Source organism: Octopus bimaculoides, chromosome 14 (genome assembly GCF_046866305.1).
Source record: "Octopus bimaculoides isolate indiv1 chromosome 14, ASM4686630v1, whole genome shotgun sequence".
Classification (NCBI taxonomy): domain Eukaryota; kingdom Metazoa; phylum Mollusca; class Cephalopoda; order Octopoda; family Octopodidae; genus Octopus; species Octopus bimaculoides.
The window spans coordinates 19,608,139-19,620,521 of record NC_142941.1 but is presented as its reverse complement, the minus strand read 5'-3'; the positions used below and the strand labels follow the sequence as shown (position 1 = coordinate 19,620,521).

The window sequence follows — 12,383 nt, the reverse complement described above, 5'->3', positions numbered from 1 at the left end:
TGTATAATAATGATATGTATAATGATAATTTTAAGTAGATAGTATAAGCATTTAGGTTTAATGACTTTCTGATCCTTTAATAATTCAAGTGGTGTACAGCAGAGGGTTTGTAGCTGCTTCTCAGTCAGCTAATACTTGACCTAAGAGACTAAAGTCTCAATTTCAATCACGACTAAATAGCATGACAGATGACTTTTTATGCATAGTGCATGAGTTCTTTGGTTCTGAATGCTATAAAGGAATGATGTCTCCACCATATTCTATTATATTTTACCATCACCATTCTCACTGCTATAAACAAACATGAAATATAACATTCTGATTGTTGAAATATCATACATATTCCATTTCAATGATAAGTGTTGCAGAATGGATGCAAACTCCCAGATGGATCCATTTTAATTTTAGCTGGGATTTTTTTTTTGTCTTCTCATATGTCCCAATTCAGTTATGTTCAATTCTTCTACTAAATTGTTTTCTCTGTGTCACACAACTTGGAGATAACAGTGTCCATTGGTGCCCCAAAACACAGTTGGTTATTGAATATGATTAATATTTCAGAGACAAATGGCAAAGATTGATCAGACCATTAACTTCATATTTGTGTTATTTTCACTACATTTTGATATAATTTCTGATATTTTTTTCCCAACTGTTTTAACATTGTTCATATAATCTAAGGTTAAACTCAATTTGCTACACAGGGTCTCTGCATTTATGTTTATTATACTACATTACCATTTAGTTATTTAGTTGCCGTGTGTGTTCACACACATACACATACACATGCATGCATGCATGCACATATATATATTTTACTTTGGATTGAGACTTCACTTATAACTTCATATTCTCATCTACTTTTCCAATCTGTCTTTAAAACTCTGATGGAATCTCTTTGCAAACTCACTGGTCTTCAAGGCAATTTTTTGCTTAAAATGCAAAATGTTCCTTTTATAGTCAAATAGGATTCAGAATAATATTTCCAAAATTGAAAATTCTGACATAAAATGCTCAGGAATTTATAGCCCATGAGTTTATTACAGGCATTATGTTATACCTTCTAACCTTTATCGTCATCATTATCACAGTTGTTGTTGTTAGCGGCAAATGTTAATATCTAATTTCTATCTTGGTTTTGATTGGATAGGTATGTAGGATGTCATATTGACATATCTTACAATAAGTATCATCCATGCTCATACAATTTCCTCTCCTGCACTTAATGGCTAATTTTTTTTTATTTCAGCCAGCTTCTCTTTTGCAGATACTTTGTCTTTCTTACAAATTAATGTAACATATTCAGAGCATCATACTTAACTTGTTTTGTCTTTAATTTCCGCAGAACATAAACTTTAGTGTCCAAAGTTCACTCCTATATAGTATTATGCCTTGTATGTAAGGGGTTTGTGGGAGGGGAGGGTTCCAGTGAAGAAAGTGACATACTCCATGAACTTCACCTTATGCTCTGCTTAGTTTTAGCACTAATATACTTTAACTATTTCTAATTTCAGTATTAATTATATCTCCTGGGTGGCAGAAACTATCCATTAAAACCACCATACCATGCAATGTATGAACTTTAGTTCATAATCACCATTGCCACAAGCTATTTATGTACACATAGCAATTTCAAAATCCAGGTTCCTTGCCAATCTCCAGAGATCCAAGACACTTTACTTGTACTCAGTACACAGAATTGAGTTCTTTTTGACTTCTCTCAAATAAAACAATAATTTCATTAATAGTACTTAGATTTTGTGCTAAACATAGGTAGCAGCTAAGCAATTCACATCAGGAAATCATCTCTATTAAATGGTAAAGTGAGAGTCGATCCACGAAAACATAAGCTTTAATGATATTTGCAAATGTACTCTTCGCAAAAATATATATCATAAAATTAAAGCTAATTTACATATCACTCCCCAGTTTTGATCTACCAGACCTTATCATAATAGCTACAAATACATTCCCTTAATATTGTCGATGTTAGCTAGCTAAAGAAACAATACTGAACTCATTAATTTTCACTAATGAGTTGTGTGGAATAAAGAGTAGTAGAATCACAGAAGTGACATTTCTCTCAAGCTGGATCTTAGAAACTAGTTAGTTATCTCTGTGTTAACTTCACCGACTCCAATTATCACTCCAGCAGTTTTTCTAACAGCATATACCTGTTTTGGTACCAGTAATCCCTATGGCAATTTTTTTTGTTTGTACTATTGCAATTTTCCAAGTGTGAACATTGATAGCAAAAAACGTTATGAAAACATTACACTCATTTTGTTATGAACGAGATTTCTATCTTTGCTATTTCTGTCTTGCTAATAAAAAAAAAAGTTTGAGAAAGCTGAATTCTTTCACAGGTACTGTGGAAATGAAATGATTTGAAAAATTATTTCTTCTTCATGTTATAACTGCTGCTATTTAATTACTGAAAGCTTTTGACTATATCTCCTTGGTAATAATTATTGTCACCTATCAGACATTAAGCTATTTGTTGCATAAATCATTTGACCCAGTGCATGGCATTATATCTCAGAGAATTTATGTATGTTAAATATCATTTGAATGAGATGTTAAAATTAAATGCAATCCAGTTGGTCCTATGCATTTCATTCTTGAAACACCTCATGACAGATAAAGCAGGCTGAAAATATAACTTCATTATCATCTCTTTCTTTATTTTAAAATTCTTTAAAAGCCGAACAGTTTCAGTCAGTGTGTCTTTTTGAAATTATTAGAAAATGTCACTGCTTTTATGTAATACTTTCAGTCATTGGTTGTTATGCTGTAATCAGTTTATTTTTATCTAAATCATAATGATTAGTTTCTCAGCATCATTCACTGTAATGTGTTCTATTGTTGCTTATATTAATATCTATCTATAGAAATCTTGCCTGTTTGAAAGTTAATTGCTATATTTTACAATTTGTAACCATTGTATTCTTATTCATTTCATGGGAATATTTGCAGTGAACAGAAATAATCAAATAATAAGCAATACATGATATCAAATATCTCAACCATTCCTTCAGAACTATTGGTTGCATTTTTGTTTTGCTGAGGAACTGTTATTAGCGGTCAAGTTGGCTTTATGATGAGGAGGTGTGGATTCATATTTTGTCCTATGATTAAGGATGTGCTATACTCCAACAAAGATGCTTAGCTCTCTTGCCCTACTTAGCTTGCAGTAGGAAACTGTATATATGAAATATATATGAAGGGAAAGAGAATAACGTCAGATTGTAGCTCCACGTGAACTTGTATATGACTTAATTGGCCAGAGAGATGAAAGAAGACTTAGTGGGTCACTGTTTTATATTTCTTCTCAAAGTACCTACATCTAGTTTCCAGGATCGCATGATGAAATGTTTCTAATTTTTCTGATGTTCTTCTTACAACTAACCACTCAACTCGAAGCCTCGTATCTATAATCTTTTCCATTTAGAGAAATAAAAATGGATATAACATGAAAGACTTCTCTGCTTACACTTAGATGAATTATTCTTTTCAGTATACTCAACATTGCTACTACAATGGTCATATTGAAGGAGACCCCTATTCCAGTGTTGCTGTCAGTACTTGTGATGGTATCAGGTAATTTTTATTGTTGTTATTATTGTTATTATTGTTATTATTGTTATTCTGTTTATAGTGTATAGACATGTTACAAGACAAATGGAGTATAGATGTTAAGCATGATATGATGATGTGTGTGTGTGTGTGTATTTCATCATCATCATCATCATCATCGTTTAACGTCCGCTTTCCATGCTAGCATGGGTTGGACGATTTGACTGAGGACTGGTGAAACTGGATGGCAACACCAGGCTCCAATCTAATTTGGCAGAGTTTCTACAGCTGGATGCCCTTCCTAACGCCAACCACTCAGAGAGTGTAGTGGGTGCTTTTACGTGTCACCCGCACGAAAACGGCCACGCTCGAAATGGTGTCTTTTATGTGCCACCCGCACAAGCCAGTCCAGGGGCACTGGCAACGATCTCGCTCGAAAATCCTACGGGAGCCAGTCAGGCGGTACTGGCAACGGCCACGCTCAAAATGGTGCATCTCATGTGCCATCCGCACAAGAACCAGTCCAGGGGCACTGGCAACGATCTATATATATATACATTCATACATATATGTAAATTATGAGTCCATATGATTGTGTACAGTTAAATATGTCATCATTGATTTTTATGGTTTATTTTTGTATTTTTCACTATTTTACAATTATATATATTGTGATAAAGCAAGTACTTTCATGCTTTCTGCAGTCTTCAGGATATATAGTAGTAGAATTAACCAACTGTTATGTTTCACAATTGATAACTGTAGTGGAATCCTTGAATGTATGTGTGTGTGTGTGTATACACACACACACATACATATACACATGCATGTACACACACTCACACACATGAAAATAATGATACAAAATTGTTTTCATACAACAAATGTCTCCACATAATAGTATAAGAGTTTACTGTAAGAATATTAGTGTTGCAGGGCAAGTTTTTTTCATGCACACACACACACACACACACACACACACACACATGGAGAGGGAGAGAAAATAACATATTACCGAAAATAGGCAGAAAATCAGAGCTTGAGACAAGAAAACACTTTCAACCAATCTGAATTCTGTTTATATAATCAGTTTGATCAGTCACCTTTCTCTGACGGTAGCGTAAAGTATCATCCAAGCTGATGTTTATTGGTTACTAAACTTATTTTGCAACACTTGTGCATATTTATTAGATTTTCTTGTGATTGTGATTTGAGAAGACATACAGAAGTATGCTAAGATTGGACATAATCTCTTGTGGGCAAGAAATGTAAAGTAAAGTTTATTAAAAACAACACAAACACTTCGTAATTTAATAGCTTTCAATGTGATACCTGTTAAACAGAAATTATTTTTATTTAATGAAAATTTAATAAAATCTAATCATAAGTAAGTAAAATTATGCTAAATACAACTAAATTGAAAACCTTTTTTCCTTGGCCATATTGGCAATTCTGAAAATTTTTAGGTGCAAATTTTACACGAATAGAAGCATTTTTTAACAATTTTTATCCTGAAAATCACCTGTATAAATTACACAGGTGCGCAAATTATATGGATTTTTAAGGTGTATTCATATATATATATATACATACAGGTACAGGTGTGGCCGTGTAGTAAGAAGCTTGCTTCCCAACCACATAGTTCTGGGTTTGGTTCCACTGCATGGCACCTTGAGCAAGTGTCTTTCACTACTATAGCCTTGGTCCAACCAAAGCCTTGTGAGTGGGTTTGGTAGATGGAAACTGAGACTCATCATATATATATATATATATATATATATATATATATATGTAAAAATATGTGACACTTATTCAGTAGACATGATAAAACTCTGAGTTTCGGATGCCAGGGTGGGAGCTCACGCCAACATCTCTTCAGTTATCCGGCCAATTGAAAATTCCTGCGTAAAATGACCGTTAAAAACAAAGGAAATTACTGTGTAGTGACAAAACGCGTCTAAAACTGTGTATATTATCGCATTCACGCATATATCCATATACGCACACATATATCTCTATATACGCACGCATATATCTACATATGCACGCATCTACGCACACACTCACAAGTGCACACTTATAAAGTTCCTTGTACGTGTCTATAAGCGTACAGGAAAAAAGTTTGGAGGGAAGAAAACAGAAAACTATATGTGGAAAAATACAAAAACATTAGCCCTATAATTATGTAAAAAACATAAAAATAATTAAAAAAATATAATAATATAAAAATATAAAATCCAGGTTAAAAAAATTAAAAAACTTATACATAGACACAATATAGAAGCCTATCAGTACAGTCCCATCAGCAGGTCCTATCAGTACAAATATATATATATATTTGTGTATATCTATGTAGGTGTAGCTTTGTTTGGCCCCCCCTCCCCATCACTGCTTGACAACCAGTGTTGGTGTGTTTATGTCTCCCTAACTTAGCGGTTCAGTAAAAGAGACCAACAGAATGAGTAATAGGCTTAAAAAATAAGTCCTGGAGTTGATTTTTCCAACTAAAACCCAAGGCAGTGCTCCAGCATGGCCACAGTCAAATGACTGAAACAAGTAAAACAATAAATGATAAAAAGAATATATATACATGTGTGTGTGTGTGTATGTATCATCCACATTTTTTTTAACATACATTATTCATGCTGTTATGGGTCAGACAGAACTCATTAAGGCAAACATGTGTCATCATCATCATCACCATTATTGTTTATATATTTGTGTGTACGCACACACTCACGAATATATAAACAATGTACTCTAAAGTTGAATGTCCTCTGTTTTAAAGAAAAGCCATTGTGTCTTATGTCTAACATTAGCATTGTATATTTCACACACATACACACACACACACACACACACACACACACACACATGTATACATATATGTACATTATTTAATTAGCAGCATCTTTAAAGTTTCGTTGTTTGTCGACCTCATCAGACTGCTAAGTTTGACAAGGTCAACGACCGATAGAACTTCAATTTATTGAAAATGGCTTCCTTTACTCCTCCTCCTCTTGTGAATCCTCCAGTTAGTTTATATTCACTGATTGTGCACTAATGTATAAACTGCCTCTGACTACATGTAGGATATATCTGATAGTACTAATACTTCTGAGATTTATGTGCATCTAGTTTTACATTAATATAATCTTGTAACGTTTATTTTGCCTTCATATATATATTTTATTTAGAATTGTTTTGTCCAAAAATATTTCAAACTTATAATAGTTATCATAGATAAAACATTCTATGTGTGTGTGTGTGGTTATATCTACTGGAAGAATATCAGTTTATAAGGTTCCATATTGCTACTTTTGCAGTACCTTTTCCGTAGTCCCTAGTGCTGGTCCTTATTATATGCTGAAAATTCCATTCTGTTATAATACAGATTTATTTGTTACGATTTTTATAGTTGAAGTTGTGCCCATTATTATGATTTCGTGTTCTGTAAGCTTAATTTATTTCTCATTTCCAAATCCTCCTAAAACTACATAGGAAATGGTGTAGATGTAGTTTTTATTATATGCTGTTGTAATGGCTTTATTCCACTGAGACTCTTAGAGAAAGATTCAGAATACTGTAACATTCTGCTATAATATTAGGAACAATTATGAATAGGATTTCTGTATGTCGCTGAGACAGTGTTGTAGCTGTGATAGGTTCAGGTGTAGCTGTGTGGTTAAGATGTTTGTTTCCAAACTATGCAGTATTGGGTTCAGTCCTACTCTATGACACCTTGCGGAAGTGCCTTCTATTATATCCCCTGGCTAAACAAAACCTTATGAGTGGATTTGATAAACGGAAACTAAAAGAAAGTCCCTTTGTGTGTTTGTGTGTGTGTGTTTGTGTTTGTGTGTGTGTTTGTGTGTGTGTGTGTGTGTGTGCGTACTCATTTTGACATCACATGAGTGACAATTGTGAATAAATGCTATTGACAACAGAGTAACAATTGTTAGGAGGGGTTAGAAAGGTAATGGAGGGGGGTGAAACACTAACTGAATAGATTAAAAGACATTAAAAACAAAAAATGTAAAAAATGTTTTAGAAATTTTTTTGGAAAATTTTTTAGAAAATCTTTAAAAAGTCCTAAAGTTACAGTATCTCCTTTACCTTCCTAACCTTTTCTACTAACGGCATTACCCTGTTGTCTTAGTGTACTATACTATAACCATGTTGTTTGAGATATGCCAGCACATTATCAGTTGTGAATGTGTATCACGATCATACAGGTGATGCTGTTTGTTTCTCATCTTCCATGAAAGAACATGTCTGGCCATGAGGAAATATTACCTTGCCTGGAGACAGGTTTGGGTCGTTAACAGGAAGGGCATTTGACTAAATAAATATCTACCTCAACAAATTCCCTTTGACCTATGCAAACATGGAAAAGTGGGCATTAAATGATGATGATGATAAGGGTGGTGATGCCAATGCCACTGCCAGCAACACCATTAGTTTAACCCCTACTGAATTCATCTTAGTTGTTTGACCCTAAATTAACACTGATTGAACAAATTTATTACTTAGGTATTCTAGTCATGATCATCTTGACTTTATTCTTAACTCTTTAGCATTTAAACTGCTCATATCCAGCCCACAAATATTCAACCTGTTTTATGTTCAAATTGGTCGGAGCCAGCCTTTTACACCTACCCTACAATGTCATTCCGAAAATAAAGAATTATATCATTGAAGTCTCAAAGCAATGAGATAAGGCATGGTTTAATTCAATACAATGTGAATTAATAAGTGTTATATTTGACATAGTACTCTAAATACTAAAGGGTTAAATATAGTGTTCTCATTTCTTTAAGATGACAGGGTGTGATTTAAGAAAGACATGGCTGCTATTTCTAACAGGTTGTGCTCCTTCACTGGTTCAATTTATGATTGTTGTTTCTTTTGGATATATTTTTGTCATAATTAGTTCCTTTGTAGAAAACTTATACATCACCATACCAAGTGATCAGATGATCCAGTAAGGATAGAGACAATACATATTGCATAAAGAGTATACTTAAAAGGGATCAGTGGTGTTTGTGAAGTTGGTCAAAGATACTATCAGACAGTTCTGAGCATTACTAATGATTTACATTCTGATTTCAAATCCCATCAATTTCTAATTTGCCTTTCAATCTTCCAGTCAAATATATATATATATATATATATATATATATATATATATATATATATATATATATATATATTGAAGGTGTGTGTCTTAGTAAAGTTATGAGTATAATTCCCAGCAGTGCATTGTGCCCTTGAGCAAAGCACTTTATTTCTCACTGCTCCAGTCCACTCAGCTAGAAAAATGAGTTATACCTGTAATCCAATAGGCCAGCCTTGTTACATTTTGTATGTTATGCTGAATGTCCCTGAGAACTGTGTTAAGGGTTCAAGTTTCTGTAGAGTGTTCAGCCACTTTCAAATTAAATTCTTGAGTGAATGTGAAGAACACTTCTTCCTCAAAATGCAAGGCCTTGTGCCAAAGTTAGAAATGCTTTATTTATGTGCAAAACAGTTTTCAACCTGGCTCCTCCAATTAGTTAAAAGAATAAGTACCATTTCTTAGGAATGGTGATATCATTGCAATCATGGTGAATTCCCCAGCTGAATTGAAGAACAGGGTATCTTAAGACTTAAATAATAATTATAATTCACATAAATGGTTGTGTGAAAGGGCTATTCTTGCTCCAAAAAATGAGACAGTAGCAAGAATTAACCATGAATTAATGAATAAGATTCCAACAGTCATTAAGAAGTACAAATCAGTTGATTCAGTCCTTGATGAAAATCAAGCTGTCCATTGCCCAACAGAGTTGCTTAATTCTACTGAGCCACCTGGAACTCTTCCACATAAACTTTTTCTGAAGGTAAGAGTCCCAATAATGCTTCTAAGAAATTTAGATCCTTCTAAATTATGCAATGGGACAAGGTTGATTGTGAAGACATTACCTCCTAATGTGACAGAAGCTACCATTAATGGATGTGTCTCTGGGGAAGAAGTTTTCATTCCAAAATTCCAATCAAACCAACAGACATGTCATTTGAGTTCAAATGAACACAATTCCCAGTGCAATTTTTCTTTACAATGTCTTTTAATAGAACTCAAGGTCAGTCTTTGAAATCTACTGGCTTGCTTTTCTCACAATCAACTTTACATTGGTTGCTCCAGAGTAGGTAGTTTGCAAGACTTATTTTTCTATTCTCCAAACCAGAAAATAAAGAATGCTGTTTACCCAGAAGCTCTTTACATAATTTCCTTCATATGTGGTAGAATTTATCTCCTTTCATAAAAGCGGTAAATTTTGTAATTTCATTTATTATTATTATTATTATTATTATTATTATTATTATTAAGAATTCAGAATTGATTTCCCAGTTAAAGAATAAATTGTATCCCAATTGAAGAACAAATTGAATTTTGAAAGACAAATTTCTGTACAACGTATTTTGCTTTTTCTTCTAATATATAAAGAAAAATTTCATTCCTGGGCAATGCCGGGTATCTCTGCTACTATACATGTATATATTACTTATTGCAGCGGCCTCGTTATAAAAGATGATGGACTATATCACATTGAGCCAGCTGGGAACAGTTTAGACCCAACACTACATTATTGGTACAAAAATATGACAGATGAAACAGCATCACATTGTGGTAAGATCCTATATGGAATTTTTTTTATTTTCATCATCATCATTACTATTCATATGCACTCAACAGATTAGACTGTTGGAAAAGAAAAGAATCCTAACGTCAGGCTACAACAAGTAGCCTTAAATGCCAAGAACCCTCTTGTTGGCTTACAGCAAGCAACCTGAGATTCTAAGAACCCTCTTAAGTATCCTAGCTGTCCCTAATAACACTGTTTTCTGCAGCTGTACTAAACTGGGTTTTTATGCCTATTTCTTCTATCCATCTGTTCAGATCCTTAGGGATAGTTCCCAATGCACCTATAACTACTGGGATACATTTTACCCACACTTTCCATAGTCTCTGTAATTCAATAGCTAGGTCCTAATACTTTGCTATTTTTTGTATACTCCTCATATTAATTTTTTCATCATTTGTGACTATAAAGTCAGTTATCTGGCACTTTCTATTCTTTTTTGTCTGTTACTACCAAACCAGGCCTTCTACCTTTTATTACTCTGTCTGAATGTTAAAGTCCCACAACATCTTGTATTTCTTACTTTCTAGTATTTTACTAGGTTCATGTTCAAACCATTTATCAGTATGTTCAAATCATAGCTTTTTACACAGCTCCCAGTGGATTGCTCTCCCTAAATTATCATGTCATTTCTTGTATTCTTTCTGTGCTAGCATGCTACATTCACTTACTATATGAGCAACACTTTCCTCTTTTGATTTGCATAATCTACATTGGGAATCTACTTGGTTTTTGTCTATCTTGGCTTTTATCCAATTAGTCCTTAATGCTTGATCTTGTGCAGATACTAACAAACTTTCTGTCTCCCCCTTCAGCTTTCCTTTCTGCAGCCATAACCATGTCTCACTACTACTATTCGTTGAAACTCTCTTTGGAAATCTAACATGCAATGCCTTATCCTGCCAGTCAGATAATTTCTGTTCTTTTTCCTGATTTTTAAGTTTGTTTGGTGTTTTGGTTTCCCTATCTCTTGCTGTGACTCTAACAGCTTTTAATAAACTTTCTTCACTATTACCTACATAGGAGTCTATATCTACTCCAGCTAACTCCACGCAGTCTTCTACTGATATTAACCCTCTTCCACCTTCCTTTCTAAATAGGTATAATCTTGCTACTCCTGCCCTTGGGTGGAGTCCTCCATTCATATTGAATTCCTTTCTAGTTCTTCTGTCTAGCTTTGCTAATTCAGTTTTTGTCCAGTCTACAAAAGCTGTCGAGTATCTAAGTAATGATAGTGTCCAAGTATTTATAGCTTCCACTAGATTCAGACCATTTAGCTTTGACTTCATTAACTTCCTCACCCTTTTGATGTACTCCTTCTCAATTTTTGTTTTCATTTCTGTAGTTAGTACTCAATCAGATTCTAATACTCCTAGATACTTATAATTCTCTCCTCCTTTCAATGATTTTAATGTCTGGCCATCTGGTAATTGGATGCCTTCACTGTTAACTACCTGTCCCCTTCTCATGATTAATATTACACACTTATCTAAGCCAAATTTCATGCCTATATTTTTGCTGAAGAGTTTTACCGTCTGTATTTAGGAATCTATCTCTTTTTCATTCTTACTAAAAAGTTTCATACCATCCATGTAGAGCAAATGGTTAATTTTCCCCTTGCTATTTCTGAACTGATACCCTGCCTTTGCCTTCTTTAATACTTAAACTGAGGGAAATCAGACATAAGCCAAATATTCTTTTCTACTCTAAGCACAAGGCCCTAAATTTTGGGGGAGGCGGGGCATTCAATTAGATTGACCCTAGTATCTAACTGGTACTTTATCAACCCTGAAAGGATGAAAGGCAAAGTTGACCTTGGCAGAATTTGAACTCAGAACATAAAGACAGACAAAATACCACCCAAGTATTTCACCCGGTGTGCTAATGTTTCTGCCAGCTCACCACCTTAAACATAAGTGAAATATTAAAGGGGACAACAAGTCCCCCTTCTTTCTTGCATACTACATCTGATTTCTCTTATGCACACTTTTTATCTCGGCTCATTTGTGCTTCATTGTTCTTGCAAATTAACTTTACACACTTAGTGAAGCATTCTCACTTTCTTTCTAGCCTTCACATTCAGTGTCCTTGTTTCACTATCATGTAACATTGCCCTTCATACCA

General features: G+C 34.0%; 1 protein-coding gene across 1 annotated transcript in view; it reads left to right on the top strand.

The window, feature by feature from the left end:
* Positions 1 to 12,383, top strand: part of LOC106874077 (disintegrin and metalloproteinase domain-containing protein 12) — a 346,803-nt gene that overhangs the window by 296,763 nt on the left and 37,657 nt on the right. The window contains exons 5-6 of the mRNA XM_014921671.3: positions 3,518 to 3,600; positions 10,131 to 10,246. Coding sequence (XP_014777157.2) covers positions 3,518 to 3,600; positions 10,131 to 10,246 — 199 coding nt within the window. The remainder of the gene's footprint in view (positions 1 to 3,517; positions 3,601 to 10,130; positions 10,247 to 12,383) is intronic.